The following is an 18,174-nucleotide window of genomic DNA, read 5'->3' on the forward strand; positions in this document are numbered from 1 at the left end:
CATCGGACATGACGCTGAGAGGCTATGCAAGAGAGAAAAAACGCGAGAGTCTAGTCCCGCGAGCGGACGCGACATGAAGCCCTTCGGAGTCTACATTTTAATTGCTAACTTATGCCATAATATTATTAACGGGCTTCGGAGTCTTTTGCTTGTCCTTGTTTCTTCACTCACGAGTCGGAGTCACCGCCTCCATATTCCATACGTGCCAAATTCATAGTTTTGCCTTGGGACATTTCGCCAAACTGCCGCGTTCAAACTCTTCGCCTTCGCCGCCGTCTGCAAGAAATGCATCCGGGCGTGCGGATTCGTCTAGACGACAATTCTTGAGTTCTAGACCTGTAAAACGTCACATGGGACCGTTTGGGGCCACGGTGGCAGCTGTTCAGCCAGATCATACTAATATGGAATTGAGTTCAACCTATCACGCAGGGTCTTCAAGGTAAGAATTATTCCGGCTCACTAAGTATAAGGGAGCTCACGCAGCATACTCAATCCAGCGATCAGTCGAGTACTGAAACAGCCGATGAGGATTCGGATGATGAGCCTCATGATATTCGAGGACGACGTCCTTCTCAAAAAGGCCTGCAAAGGGACGTTCGAGACACCATCAGGAGAAAGCGGCGCCCAACGTCTCCTTCCCAACAGGCGTCTGGCCCCATGCCTCTTGATTACACTAACGATGGCAAGCAAATTGGTTCCTTACCACGAAGAATGTCATTCACTCGTTCACGCTCGCCTCACCCACGAACCTTCGACAATGCAACTAATGCAGCACACCCATCTTCTGGAGCTTCATCGTTTCCTCAGCGGCACAAACTGCTTCCATTTGTGCACACTCTATTGCCAGCAATGATATCTGGCAGTCTTTCCCTCCCTCGCCTTGGAACTTGGACATTTTGGATGGACACTAGATATATGGGAGAATCACTTCTCCTCGTCGGATCTTTAGCTTTTTTCAACAAGAAACTCACGGATGACACCCATGACATCATTGACTCGTCAATGTCCGCAGGTGAATATATTATCCACACATCTACAGAGTTTGTCTCGGTACTAATTTCCGACTGCAGAAATGTATATCCTCCTTATTATAGCCATAGTCTATATTATACGTGCGCACACCATACTACCGCACACCAGCACCGCTGCACCTACTGCTCCAGAGTCTCGCCGTACAGCATCCCCTCGTATTGAGACTCGTGAAATTAGACGCAGTGGCTCCCAGTTGAGCCCTACGATTAAACCGCGCTTTAGTTTCATCTGGATGAGTGTCCCAAAGAATTACAGGCATGTCCGTTTCCTAGGCGTCTGTTTTCACTGGAATGAACTCCCAACAGGGAGTCTCCGAATGATGGCGTCCTCACAGGGCTCCTACTCCCACCCATGATTGCGCTAGCACTATTATACTCGGCCTTGCGGCAGGTTCACTCTCCATTGTCTGATCCCAATCTTCCTCCACCTCATTGGTTGATAGAAGCTCCCAGTGTACTCCATAACCCTCGATCACCTGATTCCGCTATCGATGCCCTCATACAATCTCGTCGTGGCCTAGTGGATTATTCCACAATGTGTTCGTTTATATTATTAGCCCAAGTATGCTCGTCGTGGATCATTGAGACGCGGTATCGCGGACGTCCTAGCGTCCCTGAGGGAGAGCGTGGCTCTGTTCCTCGTAGTGAAATGCGTAGAACATGGCTTTACCTGCTCTTTACTTTCGGCATGACCATACTGGCCATTACCGTTCGATATCTTTTTGCGTTGGCGGAGATCCCTATATGGCGAAGTGAATCGATTTAATTTTTAATTCCGCTGAGGAGATGTTCACACCTTGATTTCCAGATATCAGCTATTTCGACATTGGCATCGGCTCATTGTTCTATCAGCTTTGCTTATATAGTGCCCTTCGGCTAGCGCATGGTGGGTTCACGCTGGGTGAATTGGCCCTTGTCTGCTTTGGCGGGTTGTCCTTGGCCACGGAACTGCTGGGATTGACTAGAGCGAGGGTCTGTTGGGCTTTTACCTCAAAATATTCATACTGACTTCTTGCTAAGATATGGCCGAAAACAGCGCCATTTATCAAGACGTACCGCCTGCCAACACCCCTGTTGATTTTCCAGATTGCTCTGATCGCAGGTTCTTTCATTACTGGCTTCCTACTTTCTCCCCTTCTCGCCTTATCACGGCATATTGCGCAACGACCAGTGAGGCGTCTTCGACTCCCACAGGAGAAGCAACGACATCGACGAGCTCTTGCCGCGGGTTTTTACATCGGAACCATAATCATTGTAGTTGGCCTTATTGGTTCGTGGACGTGGTGGAACCTCGGAGGTAGAAATCCGTGGCTTTGGACTATCCTTTGGCTCTTTGAGGGGCGTAAGAAGTGGAGTCGACCCATGCTTCTTGCCTACTGGGCCCTTCTCGGAAGCATCAGCGTTGCCGGATGGAACCGACAGCTATCAAGGTCAAGGCGGTACAGGCATAGAAACACGAGTGGGGGTACACAAGATAATGTGATCGTTCCATTTGCCGCGAACTCGAATCAGAAACCACAAACGGAGATATCTTCATCCGCTCCCACCACTGCACTTGGGCTTACATTCCCCAACTTGGCTAATCTCCCTAATCTGTCCAATGGTTCGCAAGTCGCCACAGAATTGTTGGATGCCGCGGATAAGCACGTTCCTACACTTGGTATCAACGCGAGGCGCAAGTTCTTTCACGCGTTGGCAGTTGTTATGTTCCTGCCTGGAGTAGCTGTTGACGTCAGTAGCCTCCTGTCATCATACTATTGGTGGTCTAACGAATATCTCTAGCCCGCATTCACTCACTTGTCCTTCAGTGCAGCATTTGCGCTCTTTATCTTTGCAGAGTATGTCAGATACTTCGCCATTTATCCTTTTGGTGCGGCTGTGCACCTGTTCATGAACGAGTTCCTCGAACAAAAGGACAGCGGAACTGCCATCCTCAGTCACTTTTATCTGCTTATTGGTTGCGCGGGCCCACTGTGGCTTGAAGAGTACGTCTTTGACCTTGATAAAGTCCCAAGCAGAATCTAAACCATTGTAGGCCATCGCAGTTGCTACAATACACCGGTATCCTCGCTTTGGGTATTGGCGATGCTCTGGTTAGTTTCCTTTCCGTCTTCACGGATTTTGAAAAGTCGATTGAATTGGACGTCTTTGTCAGGCATCTATTGTCGGGAAACGCGTCGGTCGGCACCGTTGGTCTTCAACGTCCTCTAAGACCCTAGAAGGTAGCGCTGCATTTGTGCTGTCCCTCGTGGGTTGCGCGTGGCTTTTGAGACTTTGCGGGCTTACGGAAGAATTTTCGGTGAGTTCGTTCGCTTCTGTTGCCCCTCAATTTAATGCGACCCTGAAACCGCAGACATTGCGCTATTCTATTGTGGTCACTCTCTCATGTGTACTTGAGGCCCTGTCAGACCAGAACGACAACTTGACTCTACCGTTGTATATGTGGAGTTTACTTGTAGCTGTCGATGTATAGCGGGGTTGCCATACGTTAATTTTTTTTGGGATCGTCACAGAACACGGACATAGGATGGCGGGCTTGACGGAAGACACTTGTGCTCCATTTTAATTTTCATTAATGTTTCCACTAAACTCGCAAAAAAAGAATGCAAACAAAAATGGAAGGCATCTTGGTTCCTTATTGGTCCTGACGTCAAGCGAGGCACGGGGTTGCTTGTGGGGCGCTTAGTAAGCACATCAATAACCCTTCTTCGATGAAGGAGACCGACTTTAACAGTCCTCTCTACCCTACCATCACCACCGACAACGGTACTGGACATTCTGTCCTTGACTTCACTACTGGAGCTGTCGCTCGTCGATATTATCAACTGCTTCATTTGAATTGTGGTCAACTTCCCATTTCAGCATCCTTCGGTTAATGACCACAGCTTCCAATCAGTGATCGTCGCGTAGCTGTACCTAGTAATTGTTTCATGACTACTAGAGGGATACAGTGCATTATTTCTGCCTAAACACTTCAAACTAGCGTCATGCAGTCCTCGACAATAACAGATACAGCACTAGATCCACTTCCATCATCTCTAGTACCTCTCGCAAAGCCCTTTCCTTTGCCATCCCCATTTCAAATGCCCATTCCACGTTTGCCCAAGGTGAAGCACCGAAGTCCTCGACTGCCGCGACCAGCAACCGCCTCTATGGCAGAGGGCACTCAATCATACCTACCCCCTGCGCCCCAGGTGCCATGTTTACATGATAGTCACATCCCCAAGAGCTCGGATCCTCGTGTAAGTGTCTTTTTTGGATACCCCTAGAGTCACTGCACCACTATGACAGGTTTCTTCAAAGGATGTATATAATACTCGAGATACCGATGCTTTATCCATGAAGTCATTCGAAGTACGCCCTGCAGACATGGGTGTGTGCCTCCCCGCTCTGATCAGCGTAAAATCTGAGTGTCCTCTTATTTACTCAGCTCCATCTGGTAGTCCTTGTGAAACCCTCGCCGCGGCGGCGAGTGTTCCTGGCGATATCCGACCCGACATCGACGGGGCCGAGCACGACTGGGCTACATTCATGACTGCTTACGCATCGGGTCAGTGGCATCCTCATCAAACGCCTCGTCATCCGCGTTCGATGATGTCTACTCCTATCATGCGGGAGGGCTCTTCGCGAGACAATTTTGCGTTGAGACATGATCCTGCGTCGATTATCGTCGAATCACCGCAGCATTCGCATCCTGTATTGCCTGCCTACCACACTTTTAGTTCTTCCTCAGTTTCCAGTGGCAGTAGCAATGAGACAGAGTTCAAGCCCGCTCCCGAGAAAGCGGTGATGATCTCTGATTTTCCTTCATTCATGTATCCTGACAAACTATCGTCAAAGATTACATCAAAGTCATCGTCGCTCAGTGGCCGCAGATTCCGCAACTCATTCACAGATCTGCGACACGCAACAGGAGCCCAGGCGATGCATCTCCATTTAGACGCCACACAAACTTTTAGCATTAGTCCGGAGGCAACTGCTGCGGCTGCAACCATGCGATGGGCAGCAGCACGCGTTAATTTGTCTCCTCTTGCGTTGCCCTCTCCTGAGCATGAGTTAACAGATCCAATGCGAGGTGTGCATGCAGCAATACCAGGATCACATCCGACTGTCAGTAGCCCCCCTGCCCATCCGACAACGCCTGGAATGTCTCGAATCCGCGCAGGCAGCTTTTGGGAGGGTACACAAGATGTCGAAGATGAATTAACCGTGCTCGCCCTACCCGGATCGTTACCTAGAACCCCCCTACGCAACATAACTGAGGGAGAGCTACATGTCTCTTTCCCCCCGCCAACCTCTGTTCCACTGCAGCGTAATTATTCACCTGAGCCGACAGAAGAAGGCGATTACTTCACCGCAGTCAGTACATCCGCTTCAGAGCAATTTCCCATGACCCCCGACCCCGCTCAATTTTGGCAGGACTACGTAAACCACAGACGTGAACCTGGGCCAATGGAACTCAACGTTTGTACGGCACCACCCCTTCCGCGAAGGATTTGCTTGACAAGGCAAACCTCTTCGCCCCTACCCGACAGCATAGGTAGAGACCGTGGCTTACCAGGCGGACGATCAGTGTGCGACTCGGTCAATAGTTTTCGTGCTGGTCGATCTGCGAAGGAGGAGCAGATGTTCCTAGATCTTGGCTATTTAGCTCCACCGAACCCTCCGGACGAGCTCGAGCGAAGACGCGCTCTATACAAGTATATCTGTTTTTCACCATCAAGGTCATCTCAGAAAGCATATGAAATAGGTTTAACCTCTGGAACACCGGCCCCGACATCAACTTCGATCGCATTGCACATCTGGTCAAACTTGTGTTCAACACGAAATGCGTTTACATATCCCTCATCGATGGCACAGAGCAGTGAGTATTAGTTGGAGTTCAATGCGAATTTGTTGGTAATCGCCATTACAGGTGGTTCAAATCACAGTGTATGGTGCTCAATTCCTGTCATCTACCTATATCTCCAATCTTTTGCAGGTGGGATTACTTTAAAGCGCAGTGCAAGATTGACATCCTTCTGTGCACACGCTATACTGCAAAGGTGTGAATATCTTCACCCTGAGAACTCCAGTCTTACTGTCCGTAGGGGTGACGAACCAACTGTTATCCTGGACACAAAGTTAGATTGGCGGTTTGCTAAGAATGTCAGTGCACCTTGATATGAAGGTTCATCTGACGAATATACTGAATGATGTAGCCTCTGGTTACCGGATTCCCAAACGTTCGCTTCTATGCTGCAGCTCCGTTGAGAACCTCCGATGGATTTAACATTGGCAGGTAACTTGAGTCGTTATCTATGTGACATGTCCAGCTGACGTACCACGCATCTCAGTCTTTCCTTGATTGATGATTCACCGCGACAGGATTTCGCCCCGCGCCAGCGACACACTTTGAAGGAATTTGCGGTACTTGGGTTCTAATTTAATCATCCTAAATCTTATAACACGAGTCTAGGCCGTTGTGATGCGTGAGATGGAATTGTGGCGTGATAAAGTGAGCTGGGTTAGCTGTTGTACTTCCGCCCATGAACTAACTACCCCAACCCAGATCCAACTGCGCATACGAGACAAAATCCAGACCTCTGTGAGCACGTGTGCCTCAGTGCCAACCGCTGTACGTTAACTCACCGCATCTCAGATGGAGCAATTTAGTCGAGAGTGCCTTGAGATCGATCAGAAAGATGCAAACATGGATGATGACCCTTACGCTAACTCGTCCATGGACAGAGTGTATGATCGTGCAGCTAGACTTGTGAAACGCACTTTAGACGTCGAGGAGGTGGTAGTCATGGATGTTTCACACTGCGAAGTACTGGAGACGCTCAGTGCCGAAGCAACGATATCTGTTGTCATGCATCGCGGAGATCCACAATTCCGACCAACATCTCGCACACTGACGGCGGATGAATACCACAAGCTAAACGCGTTCTTTGATCAATACCCTGACGGAAAAGTATCTGAAGGCATTTTACCGGTCTGCTTCCGTCCCTTTATCCCAACGCACATACAGTATGCACTCAGTATGTCTTTTTCTATGTTGATGTTCTTTTAGTCCACTGATGATATTCGCCAGCTGTTCCTGTTTTCAATATCGACAAAAGGCCGTTTGCCTTGATTTGTGCTTACAATGCCACTGATTCATCACGGCGATTTGTAAGGATTCAGCTACTTCAGTGAGACACCTCCATCCTGACTTTATTCTCAGCTCGAGGGACACGAACTGTCTTATCTTCGTGCTATAGGTTGGTTCCCCGAGTTTCATCTCAATAATCACTGAGAAAAAATAGGTGTCATCATTCTCTCCGCTGTCCTCAAGAGGAGAATGATGCTGGCCGACCAAGCGAAGAGTTTATTTATATCCAAGTTTGGTGCATGCTTCGCTTTCATGAGCAACATTACTAATTCCTCTCAAAAGCATATCTCACGAGCTTCGTACTCCTCTGCATGGGGTAAGGCTTGACGTCTTTGCTGGCATGTCTTCCTCCTGATGGCTTTGCCTAGATTCTCGCTGCAGCTGAATTACTTTCCGATACATCGTTAAGCCATAGCCAGACTTCATTCCTGCACACCGTCCAGGCGTGCGGGACATCACTTGTTGAAACGGTGAACCACGTTCTCGATTTCACGAAACTTAGCGGCAATATGAAAGCAGGTGGCGTGGACAATGTCATTACGAGGAGCATGTGAGTTGGGGTAGGTTTCATGCATATTGTTGTCGCTTATTGTTGACACATAGCGTGGATCTCGAACAACTTGTTGAAGAGGCAATCGACGGATCGTGGATTGGACACTGTGCCCGTACATCTGCCATTCGCGAGTCAGAAATTGGGAGTGTCTATGCTCCAGCGATGGAACAGCGGTCCTCGAGTGTTATGGCTGCTCCAGCCTCTTCGAGGCGCGTGGAGATCATTGTTGATATCGACCGACGTGAAGGCGTAAGCCGTCCAAGCTATTCCTTCCTGTTGACCGTTGACTGTCTTTCAGGGGTGGATTTTGAAGTGCGACAAAGGTGGTATTCGAAGGGTGTTGATGAATCTTTTTGGAAACAGCCTGAAGTTCACGACCGTAAGTATGATTGAACGCCTCCTACGAGTGATTCTCAATGACTGTGCAGGATGGTTACGTTCATGTATCTTTGCGCCAAGTGTCTGCGCCAAATGAAGAGCCTAGCATGGTGGAGTTATGTGTCAGTGATACGGGAAAGGTATTGAGTTGGGTGCATCAGTTTGTTCCACGCTGACACTTGGTACAGGGAATCAGCCAAAATTTTCTGAAGGTAACGGTTTTGCCAGACCAGCAGTCATCGTTTACTAACAAGGAATTCAGAATCACTTGTTCCATCCCTTTTCCCAGGAGAACCCTCTACAAGCTGGGACAGGTTTAGGCCTTGCGATTGTCAACAGCATCGTCCAGTCTCCAAGCGTGGGCGGAAAAGTGGAAGTATCCAGCGAAGAAAACGTTGGCACCGATATCAAGATCACCTTCCAAGCAGAAACTTTGGAAGATGGCGCGAGTGCTCTTCAAACCCCTTTTATGTTCGATGGTGTTGTCCCCACTGTTACCTTCCTCGGGTTCAAGCATAAGAGCAAAGGTGTTCAGATGCTCAGCGATGTGCTTCGCAAGTACCTCCAGGATTGGTGGGGATTCACAGTGCAGACTGATGGAGGTGAGTTGAGCGACATCGTGATAATAAACGAAGACTCGTCACCTGTTGTTACCGCTCTTGAGAAAATGGACTACCGTCGGTCGTTCATTATCTTGTCTTCAAGTAGAGGTAGCCCGAGGGTCATGGGGATTTGCAGTTCCTACGAGAACTTTGGTGGTTTTTGTCGCATTGTTCACAAACCAGGCGGGCCTTTCCGATTGCGCGCTGTGTTGAAACATTTACTTCGAGCCAAACAAAGACGTCAACAACGTCTGCCAAGCTTCGCCAGCTCTGTGGCCGGGATCTCGGATGATAGCATCTCTCTGCACTCCTCCATGCTTACAGACGACCTATCGAGTCCAAACCGGCATCGCCGAGCGAGCATTGATTGGGGTTCACACAATCGCTCATCTCCCGCACTTCCCAACACCCCACCTGAAATGCCTGCATCGCCGGATGTCGAGGAAGCGCCATCCTCTCCGGAGAACACTGAGACTGAAAGCACATCTTCAAGTATATCAAATTCAACAGTAACCATCGGTACGGATGGGATACTCCTGGAATCGTCAATCCGGACACTGGATTTAAATCGCCCTCGTCCGAAAGTTTTGGTGGTTGAAGACAACAATATCCTGCGAAGTTTACTGTGCGTGACTCAAGCCCGCTATGTTTGCTGTGACTGATGCGCCCATCTCCCAGTATCAAATGGCTGATGAAGAAGGTGACGTCACTTATATCTGGTAGCCTAATATTATAACTTACTTATTTTTACAAGGGATTTGAATATCGTGAGGCAGTCGATGGTCGACAAGGAGTCGAGACATTTGAATCTGAAGGACCATTTGAGTAGGACTATATTCTCTATATGATTACAACTGGCTCATTACTCGAATCCAGCGTCGTTCTGCTTGATCTGTCCATGCCCATCCTCGATGGTGTGCTCAGTGCCTGACTTATTCAAAGATTGTTCTCATGTTTTTTCACAGGGCTGGGCGCCACCATCGAGATTCGCCAGCTTGAAAAAGCTCGAGAAAGTCGGCAGCCAAGCGTCATCCTAGCTTTGACTGGCATGTCATCCCTTGAAGACAAACGCAGGGCATTCGAGGCTGGCATGAGCGGATAGTAAGCATGATTAAATTTTCTAACCTCCCACTAATTAACACCTCATTCGCACCAGTCTTGTCAAGCCCGTAGCATTCAAAACGCTCGAAGAGATGTTCCGCAAGATAGGGCTTTCGTGACCCCTCATGCAAATCTGTCTGCCCATCTATAGACTTGCTTCACGTACGTATATTACACCGCCTAATGGCATGGCCACACGATCGTATGATATCCACGTTCCTCCGATGACATCGACAATTGTTTTCGTTCAGTTCTTTTACACAGCACGCCCCAACATCACATTCTTCCACTTACTGATCGCACGTTTCATTTTTTGAATCGGTTATTATCTAGACCATGTATTATATTAAGGCAGTGTGTTACGATTGAATGCGGAGCATTTCATTGTTGTATGAATGGATGTCATCCACCTAAGTTCAGGAGATTAAGCCACACTACAGTGCGGGTTGCGCACCTTCCATTCATTTTATGTACCACCAGTATCTGTGAAACCTGTCCAATCGCGTGACGCTCGAGGAAGGTTGGGGAGCAGAAACAGAAACAGACTTTTCTACACACTACCATTGTACTTTTCTGGTAGGCGGTTTTTCTGACAGTGGCCTCCTGGACTAGATGGATGATGCGGCGGCATCTCTTGTATTCCTCGGCATATGATGGTCATTCCTATCCGTCTTAGAGATGGCGATCACACGTCGAAGACATGCAAGAAACTAGTGAGTGGAGCGTGCTATATTTCATCCTGCTGCGAATTCTCGTGTGAAGGTATCAAAAGATGGCCATAAGTCTACCACTACCCTCTGCTATCTTCCGATGCTAAATCATATTATTGAAAACGCAAAATGAGGATTGAAGCAAGAAATTGGTTGACGTCCTTCACGAGTCAGTCAAGCGACGCCTTTCGAAGCTAGTAGATAACCGTTTGATCCAGATTGGTATGTCAAATCAATGGAAAAGGATTCGGGTTTGAGGGCAGCTTACACCCAAGTTGACCGAGACGTTCATGCCCTAGCTTTCCTGCCAACTGAGTTGTGAAAGAAATTGCGACAACAGAAGCAGCTCACCTACGGATGAAAGATGTAGATGGATACCGACAATATGATTGCTGTATGGAGAGTCAGATGACGCGACGTTCGCAGCGTGTTTCAGTATGGACGCTCTCGCAGTTCATGTCGCAGTATGGCATGGCGCATTTCTTGCATCTATATGCGCCCTTGTACCCACACACGGAGCATAAAAGACGTGGGGGCAACTGAGGGGGAGGAGCAGCAGCTGTTAAATATGTTGGAACGTGGCAAGGAAGATTTGCTATGCGCTAGGGGTGCCTTTGGTATTTAGGATGAGTTTGGACAACTCCGGAGATGAACTGACCGATTCCTCGATCAGGGTAGCAAGATTCTTGCGATATAGGAGCGCAGTTCGAACTTTCATGGACGACTTTTTCTTCTTCGCATTAGGGTCATTCAAGTGACGTTTATCAGAAACGATCTGGCGGACGCGATTCTTTCCGCTTATGGCTCCCTCATCGTTATCGTCGAGGGTGATTGAAGGCTCTGTATAATTGGAACGCTGCAGAATGTTTAGACGATGACGATGATGGCTGTATTTTGGCTGTCACACCTCAAGCTCTTCAAGATGACGTTTCGTCCGTTTTGCGATTACGTCTAGAGCAAGTGTCTGCTTCGTGGCATTGACGTGTCTTGGAGCTTTAGTAGCATGAAAACTGAACGAATCTCAATGAGACAGCAAGTCATACCTTGCTCTCTTGCTCTCTTCGGTGCCATCAAAGTGGGCTGACAACTGGAGCAAGAAAAGTCCAAGCACGCCATCCAACGAATATTCCTTTTATAGAAGGGATATTCGTCGATATGGCGAATTCGAATTTCGGTGGGTATTCGGTACCGAATAAGGATAATATAGGAGGCACGTGATGAAAGTGGTCTCATAGATCATCTCATGTTATAGCCAAGCTGGTCATTCGTCGCTTACTATCTCCCTCTATCCCATTTCACGATGACTTCAACCAATCCCAAAATGTTTCCTCAAGACATTCCAACTCCGGAGCCAGAAACTCCTTGCAGGCCTCGCCAGCCTTACCGATTTTCGACCCTCTGTGCTACAGTAGAGAATCCTTCTCAGAAGGATCAATTTGGTTCCAGCTCCGTACCAATATACCAAACTGCCACTTTTAAAGGTGTCGGTGGACAGTATGATTACACTCGCAGTGGAAATCCAACACGCAGTCATTTAGGTGGGTGTTATCTCATCGAGTGCTCACTAATGGCCTTAATGTACTCTCTAGAACATCATCTTGCTAAAATATCATCTGCTGCTCATGCTTTTACTGTGTCTTCTGGAATGGCCGCCCTCGATACCATCTTGCGTATGCTCAAGCCTGGTGATGAAGTCATCGCAGGAGATGACCTTTACGGCGGTACTAACCGCATCCTTGATTATCTCAAGACACATGGCGGCGTCACCGTACATCATGTAGACACCACTAGACCTGACACTCTCCTTCCTTACATCAATCCTGAAAAGACCGCTATGGTTCTCCTCGAGAGTCCAACTAACCCTCTGCTCAAAATAGTTGATCTCGCCCGCATAGCTGCTGACATCAAGGAACGCGCCCCCAATGCCGTCATCGTGGTCGATAACACCATGATGAGTCCCTACTTGCAACGCCCTCTCGAGCATGGCGCAGATATCGTGTATGACAGCGCTACCAAATATCTCAGTGGGCATCATGACCTTATGGCCGGTGTAATTACCTGTAACAGGGATGACCTTGCCAAGGTACGTGATTCGTCCTTTACTTTACGTTCCTTTCTCATATCCGAACCAGCAAATGGGATTCATCATCAATGCTGCTGGCAATGCACTCACTCCATTCGACTGTTTCCTCCTTCTGCGAGGATCGAAGACCCTTGCCATTCGCATGGATCGCCAGCAGGCTACTTCCATGCTTGTCGCTCAGATGCTCGACCGCCTTGGTTTCAAAGTCCACTACCCCGGTCTCGCAGAACACCCTAACCGTGATGTACATGAGCGAATTGCAGACGGATATGGTGCTGTCCTCAGTTTTACTACTGGTGACAAGGCTCTAAGTGAGCGCATCGTGGGCGCGACACGTCTATGGGGCATTAGCGTCAGCTTTGGTTGTGTCAATTCGCTGATCAGCATGCCATGTGTCATGTCGTATGTTATGTCTGTCTCGTTTTCCTCGATCATTTTATTGATGTTTCCTTAGACACGCGTCTATTGACCCTGCTACCCGCGCTGCGCGAGGCCTGCCAGAAGACCTGATCCGACTTTGCGTTGGTATTGAAGACCCAGCTGACCTTCTCGACGACCTTGAACGTGCTCTTCTGGAGGCTGGCGCGATCACCCTTACCGCAGGTGGGGACTTGCACCAACGCTATGTTCGGACGATCCCTTCAGAGGGCACTGCGATCTCCCGTGCCGTCCAGAAACTTGCGTTCAACGAGTCTGCGGGATACACGACAGAGTGCAATGAGGACAGAGAGTGGTTCGTCAGCGCACCTGGAAAGGTCATTCTCTTCGGTGAACATGCTGTCGTGCACGGTGTTGTGAGTTTACTCTTTTATTCCCTACTCTGCGCGCATTAACAGATGTTTTAGACCGCAGTGGCTGCAAGCGTGGATCTCCGCTGCTATGGTGTCACGACACCTCGTCACGATGGTAAAGTCAGCGTGCACTTCATCGATATCGATAGCTTCAGGGAAGAATGGGGAGTGGATGACCTCCCTTGGGATGCAGTCACTCCCGTCCGAGTTGGTGATTTCCACCCTGACACTCTGGACCACAAGCTCGTCGATGCTATTACTACTCGTGCGTTGTCCCCCGAAGTTCTTGCAAAGCCGAGTGCACGACAGGCGTGTATTGCGTTCTTGTACATGTACATGATCATGGCACATGGCGGGAACAGGTGAGCCCTCCACTACCTAGACTTTATTCAATGTCTTATCAAAATCCGTTAGACCATCATTTAACTTCTCCGCTCGCGCCACGCTTCCTGTCGGCGCAGGCCTCGGTTCCTCCGCATCATTCTCCGCCTGCGCAGCCACCGCTCTCTTGCTTTTGTACTCCCGTATCCAGCTCCCAGCACAGCCCGCCCCCACCACCGACGGTCACGTCCACGTCTCTCACGGAGGTCGGCGTGCAATACCGCCAGCACTTGCTGAGGAGGTCAACCGATGGGCATTCGTGAGCGAGAAAATCTTGCACGGCAACCCCAGTGGCGTAGATAACTCTGTTGCGGTGTTTGGCGGCGCACTTTCGTATACTAGACCAGGATTCGGTAGAAAAGCGGGCATGATTCCCATTCAGGGGTATGTTTAGTACCGCTTGGATTTTTTGGTGGACTACTGATTTGATTTCTTGCTTTGCAGTTTCAAGTCTCTCAAATTCCTCTTGACGGACTCGAGGGTGCCAAGGAACACAAAGCAGCTTGTGGCTGGCGTGGCTGCATTGAAGGAGCAAGACCCTGAGTTTGTCAACGGGCTGCTCAGTGCAATACAGCACATAAGCGATGAGGCGCAGCGTGCGCTTGCTGATCCCCAATTATCACGGCAAACACTGCTGTCAGCTCTATCGGTACGTTCCTCCTTTTGGTTTGTTGCTGGAACGCTCAGAAAATATACTTTTTCAGGCTCTCATCGATGAGAACCATGGCCACCTCGTAAAGCTTGGGGTATCACATCCATCTCTCGAAGCCATCCGCTCCAAAACAGCCTCCCCTCCATATGCCCTCAGCACAAAACTCACTGGTGCCGGAGGTGGAGGTTGCGCAGTAACGCTCGTCCCTGATGGTAAGTATCCTCAAATGCTTGATGTCCACTTACTCACTCGCTCTCAAGACCTCTCGGAATTCAGTCTTCGCGAGCTGATGGCTGCATTATCCAGGGACAGCTTCGTGCCCTACCTCACGTCAGTTGGTGGAAGCGGTCTCGGCATCCTCTCACCATACAACCAGCCTCAACTGCTGGCGACGCCCCCCGAAACGCCTCGTGAAGGCGAGGCCGGTGGTGGAGCTGTCGAATTGCTACGTGATACTTTTGCTGGTAAGGCGACGGCAGATCTCTCGGCGTGGGCAGATAGTTTGGGACGATGGCTTTTTGTTTGAAAAAGTGAATCGAGGTGTGGTGCGTCTGCATAGATCTATTAGTACGATGAGTGTATGTATGTTAAGGGATGTTCTTGTATGATTGATGCTGTAGCAATGATTTCAATGGCGTAGACACGTAAAGACATGCATCGATTTGAAAACGCGCTCGTTCACGTGGGGCAGCCTGTCAATCGTGTTTAGGTGGCCAACTGTTGTGCATAAGAGAGTATTATTATGACAGAGACGTGTCTTGATTGGTAGGTCGTTCCGCGTCGTCCTCTCAACAATCCATGGTCATCGACATGCGGTGTTGAGCGTTGCACTCAGCCCAGATTTGCGTGAACGTTTGATGCATTCACTGAACCATCGCGGTTCGGTAATGTCTTGACTTCGTTATTCATTGCCTCCATCAGGTTTCTTTTCCTACAGTCGTACCAGTCGATGTCGCAATGCGGTCCACTATTACTGTTCTGATAGCTTTTGAAATAGTAAAGCGATGCCCATCAAGCACAACCCGAGCGTCACTTGAAGAGCCGACTTTGCATTGAGAATTGCAGTAAAACTCGGAAGCACCGGGATAAATCTGCGTACCATGAGCAATCGAGGATCAACCCCATGTTTTATTACTTCATTCATGTACATGCACACCCTTCGCCTGCTGGCGTGAGTCATGACCCAGTAATCGCAAGGGAGAACATTATTCCAGCAGCGAATGCGGCATGACCATCAATCACTGCTATAGCAGGAAGTGTAACAAAACATATGAGCGGCAGAACACAACGAACTAGCCACATACTTCGGTATGTGCGAATAAGAGGTTGTGTCTGTTAAGATATGTTCAGTACTTCAAACTCCCTGGACAAGGTTAAATGCACGTATACTATTGACTAAATCTCCCTTCGCCGTCTCGTACTTGAATCTATTGCTGAAGGGAGTAAGTTGCCCATCAACGAATCTAGGTGGCCAACCAAGGCACATAAGAGCACGTTTTACACGACAAGGACATACCTTCCATCGGATCACATTCACCAGTATTCTCTTGATCAGACTTACAGGCACCCGAGTCGCGAGTTCGGTGAGCGGTGACAAGACAACGGAGGGAAAGACAGCTATGCCGAGTATGATGGCAGCACTAGTCGCGTCAGCGGTCCCTGGGCAACGTGTGGATTCTGGAACGTCTAGCGTCACGGTCTGCAGTTTTGCACGGGCGTGTTTGTTGTCAACTCTTAACTCGGCCAAAAACCTTTTGGAATGGACTGCCTTCCATTTCAGGTAATCATCCAACCCCGCTGTCCCTTGCAAATACAAAGTTCCGTCGACGTGCCTCTTGCTGAACCATAGTTTATTGTCCCCTTCGGGGTGACATACGAAAAATTGGAACGATACAGAGAAGATTAGCATGGCCCCTGCACAAGGATGACACGCTTTCCCGGAGTGGTAGACCTACGGGTCTCAATATTTATTGTTCCTTTTTAAAGGTTTGCAGTGGGCATCTTAGTACTATACTTGTCTCCTCATACTGGCCTTCGAGTTAATTCTATGGACTCAAATGATTTTTCTCATGCTTAAGTAGCTGCTAGCAATACCATTCATGTCGAGATATGATCATGATAGAGCCTATGTCTTGGGACTACTGTAGTATTTCACTCAATTCAGCAGTCAAATGTGACTGCTGCTGGTGGTATCATTCCTGGGCCAAAAAAGCCCCAAAACCTCAATTCCTTCATAGGCCTACACCACCTCCATGCCATTCAAACTGAAGGCCTCATGATTTGGGATGGTGCACAGAAGAGACAGTTCACATCAAACCTGTTTCTTTTTGTGGCAACTGCTGATGGCCCTGGGATGGTGTTCCTGATGGGTGTTAAGACCGTACTCAAGTAGTATCGGATCCGAAGGGCTTCGGCCTCAGCTCGTGCGCTGTGCCCCTTTCCCGAGTCTTGCCCCTTATTTCAGAGTGCTAGAGTATCACGTATATTGAGACGGATAAGTCTCGTAATGGATCCGTTAGGGCTTCTGGATATCAAACATATATAGTAACGGCTAATCCGGATCGGATCCAAACTAGAAACTAACGGGCGAGGGCTGTCCGAAGACAGAGACGGATATATAGACTATAGGAATCAATCCTAAGTCTCGGAGTTGACAAGAGTATCGTACTCGAGTCTGGACGGATAACGGAGGGACTTAGAGTCCAGACAGAATGAGTGCAATCTAAGATGATATTCGAACTGATCTACTACAGCGCATGTACAAGGGTTTATATACTACGGATAACTAACGGAATGATCAATAAGCAAAGGTGTGAGGCTATGTACGAAGTATAAGCAAAGTATGTGTACAGCATATTGGTAAGTCGGATGGATAACGAATCATAACCGGGAATGAAGTATAAGCTAAAGCAGATCAGTAAGTGTAGCGGATCAGTAAGCATAATGGAGGTAAAGGATAACCGGTATACCGGTGTACAGGAATGCCGAAAGGAGATGAATGATAGTTAGAGTTATATGAACAGGACATGAAATAAGGATCAGATTGGATCTGTGGACCGGATGACGGATATGTCCATCGGATCTGGATCGGATCTGAGATCCGAATCTTCGGATCTGTACCTGGGAATATGGTATATGACAATGGGCCTTGTTGGCCATCATGGAAGAATGGGATGTTGGCTCTACTGTGGACTACAAGGCACAAACCTGGTGCCTCAATATATTATCCTGTGCTTTGTCAACCTGAAAATAGCAATGGTCACAATAATCAACCCAATGTTCTGATCCATGAGCTTCCTGTTGCCGGATCATTTAACTATGAATGTAACATGGAGTGTGTCATCCACTGTAAGACCATGACTGGATATGAACTTGCTCGCCTCGAGACAGGCATCTCAAAACCCAGCATTTTCTTTGGGTTTGACCCAAAACATATTCTGCTCATCCCTCTTTGCTTCGGTTCAGATATTATGCACATTGCTGCTATCAATACCGGTGATCTACTTATTCCCTTGTGGAGAGGGACTTTCAGAGTTGAATCTACGGATGATTGATCCACTTGGACCTGGGCTGTACTTATGAAGGCAACATAGAAGGTGCACGGATCTCTTATTGTGGATGCAACCCTCTTTCTACCAGGATTGTTTGACCGTCCACCTTGTAACCCTGCAGAGAAGATCAATAGTGGCTACAAGGCTTGGGAATGGCTTCTTCACCTCTATGGTATGGCACCTGCCATGCTCTATCTTCCTGAGC

General features: G+C 48.6%; 3 protein-coding genes across 3 annotated transcripts; 2 read left to right on the top strand and 1 right to left on the bottom strand.

Moving 5' to 3' along the window:
• The first annotated feature begins 161 nt into the window (after nucleotides 1–161).
• DFJ58DRAFT_916850 (Fph type histidine kinase) lies at nucleotides 162–10,192 on the top strand. Its single transcript, XM_041395499.1, has 37 exons — nucleotides 162–439; nucleotides 498–1,012; nucleotides 1,071–1,287; nucleotides 1,338–1,783; nucleotides 1,840–2,003; nucleotides 2,052–2,762; nucleotides 2,814–3,016; nucleotides 3,067–3,124; nucleotides 3,187–3,330; nucleotides 3,385–3,498; nucleotides 3,558–3,716; nucleotides 4,025–4,273; nucleotides 4,323–4,404; nucleotides 4,462–5,731; nucleotides 5,782–5,895; nucleotides 5,947–6,076; nucleotides 6,099–6,179; nucleotides 6,233–6,312; nucleotides 6,368–6,440; nucleotides 6,490–6,528; nucleotides 6,583–6,618; nucleotides 6,673–7,054; nucleotides 7,108–7,187; nucleotides 7,240–7,276; nucleotides 7,322–7,397; nucleotides 7,450–7,483; nucleotides 7,536–7,717; nucleotides 7,771–7,969; nucleotides 8,019–8,099; nucleotides 8,149–8,238; nucleotides 8,287–8,310; nucleotides 8,361–9,325; nucleotides 9,379–9,400; nucleotides 9,455–9,525; nucleotides 9,577–9,614; nucleotides 9,666–9,801; nucleotides 9,857–10,192. The coding sequence occupies exons 1-37, from the start codon at nucleotides 351–353 to the stop codon at nucleotides 9,918–9,920; spliced, it is 7,455 nt and encodes a 2,484-aa protein (XP_041238862.1). The 5' UTR covers nucleotides 162–350; the 3' UTR covers nucleotides 9,921–10,192.
• Nucleotides 10,193–10,479: 287 nt separating this feature from the next.
• Nucleotides 10,480–11,632, bottom strand: DFJ58DRAFT_811312 (uncharacterized protein). Its single transcript, XM_041391474.1, has 6 exons — nucleotides 11,555–11,632; nucleotides 11,419–11,504; nucleotides 11,170–11,367; nucleotides 10,863–11,113; nucleotides 10,780–10,810; nucleotides 10,480–10,705 (listed from the first exon to the last, which is right to left on the bottom strand). The coding sequence occupies exons 1-4, from the start codon at nucleotides 11,625–11,627 to the stop codon at nucleotides 10,916–10,918; spliced, it is 555 nt and encodes a 184-aa protein (XP_041238863.1). The 5' UTR covers nucleotides 11,628–11,632; the 3' UTR covers nucleotides 10,480–10,705; nucleotides 10,780–10,810; nucleotides 10,863–10,915.
• A 132-nt stretch (nucleotides 11,633–11,764) lies between these two features.
• On the top strand, nucleotides 11,765–15,087 carry DFJ58DRAFT_811314 (Cys/Met metabolism PLP-dependent enzyme-domain-containing protein). Its single transcript, XM_041391475.1, has 9 exons — nucleotides 11,765–12,049; nucleotides 12,101–12,594; nucleotides 12,644–12,996; nucleotides 13,049–13,388; nucleotides 13,440–13,747; nucleotides 13,800–14,150; nucleotides 14,211–14,415; nucleotides 14,471–14,630; nucleotides 14,679–15,087. Exons 1-9 carry the CDS (start codon nucleotides 11,812–11,814, stop codon nucleotides 14,942–14,944), a joined length of 2,715 nt encoding a protein of 904 aa, XP_041238864.1. The 5' UTR covers nucleotides 11,765–11,811; the 3' UTR covers nucleotides 14,945–15,087.
• The last annotated feature ends 3,087 nt before the right edge of the window (nucleotides 15,088–18,174 follow it).

Source organism: Suillus subalutaceus (genome assembly GCF_016647625.1).
Source record: "Suillus subalutaceus strain FC151 chromosome Unknown DFJ58scaffold_139, whole genome shotgun sequence".
Lineage (NCBI taxonomy): Eukaryota > Fungi > Basidiomycota > Agaricomycetes > Boletales > Suillaceae > Suillus > Suillus subalutaceus.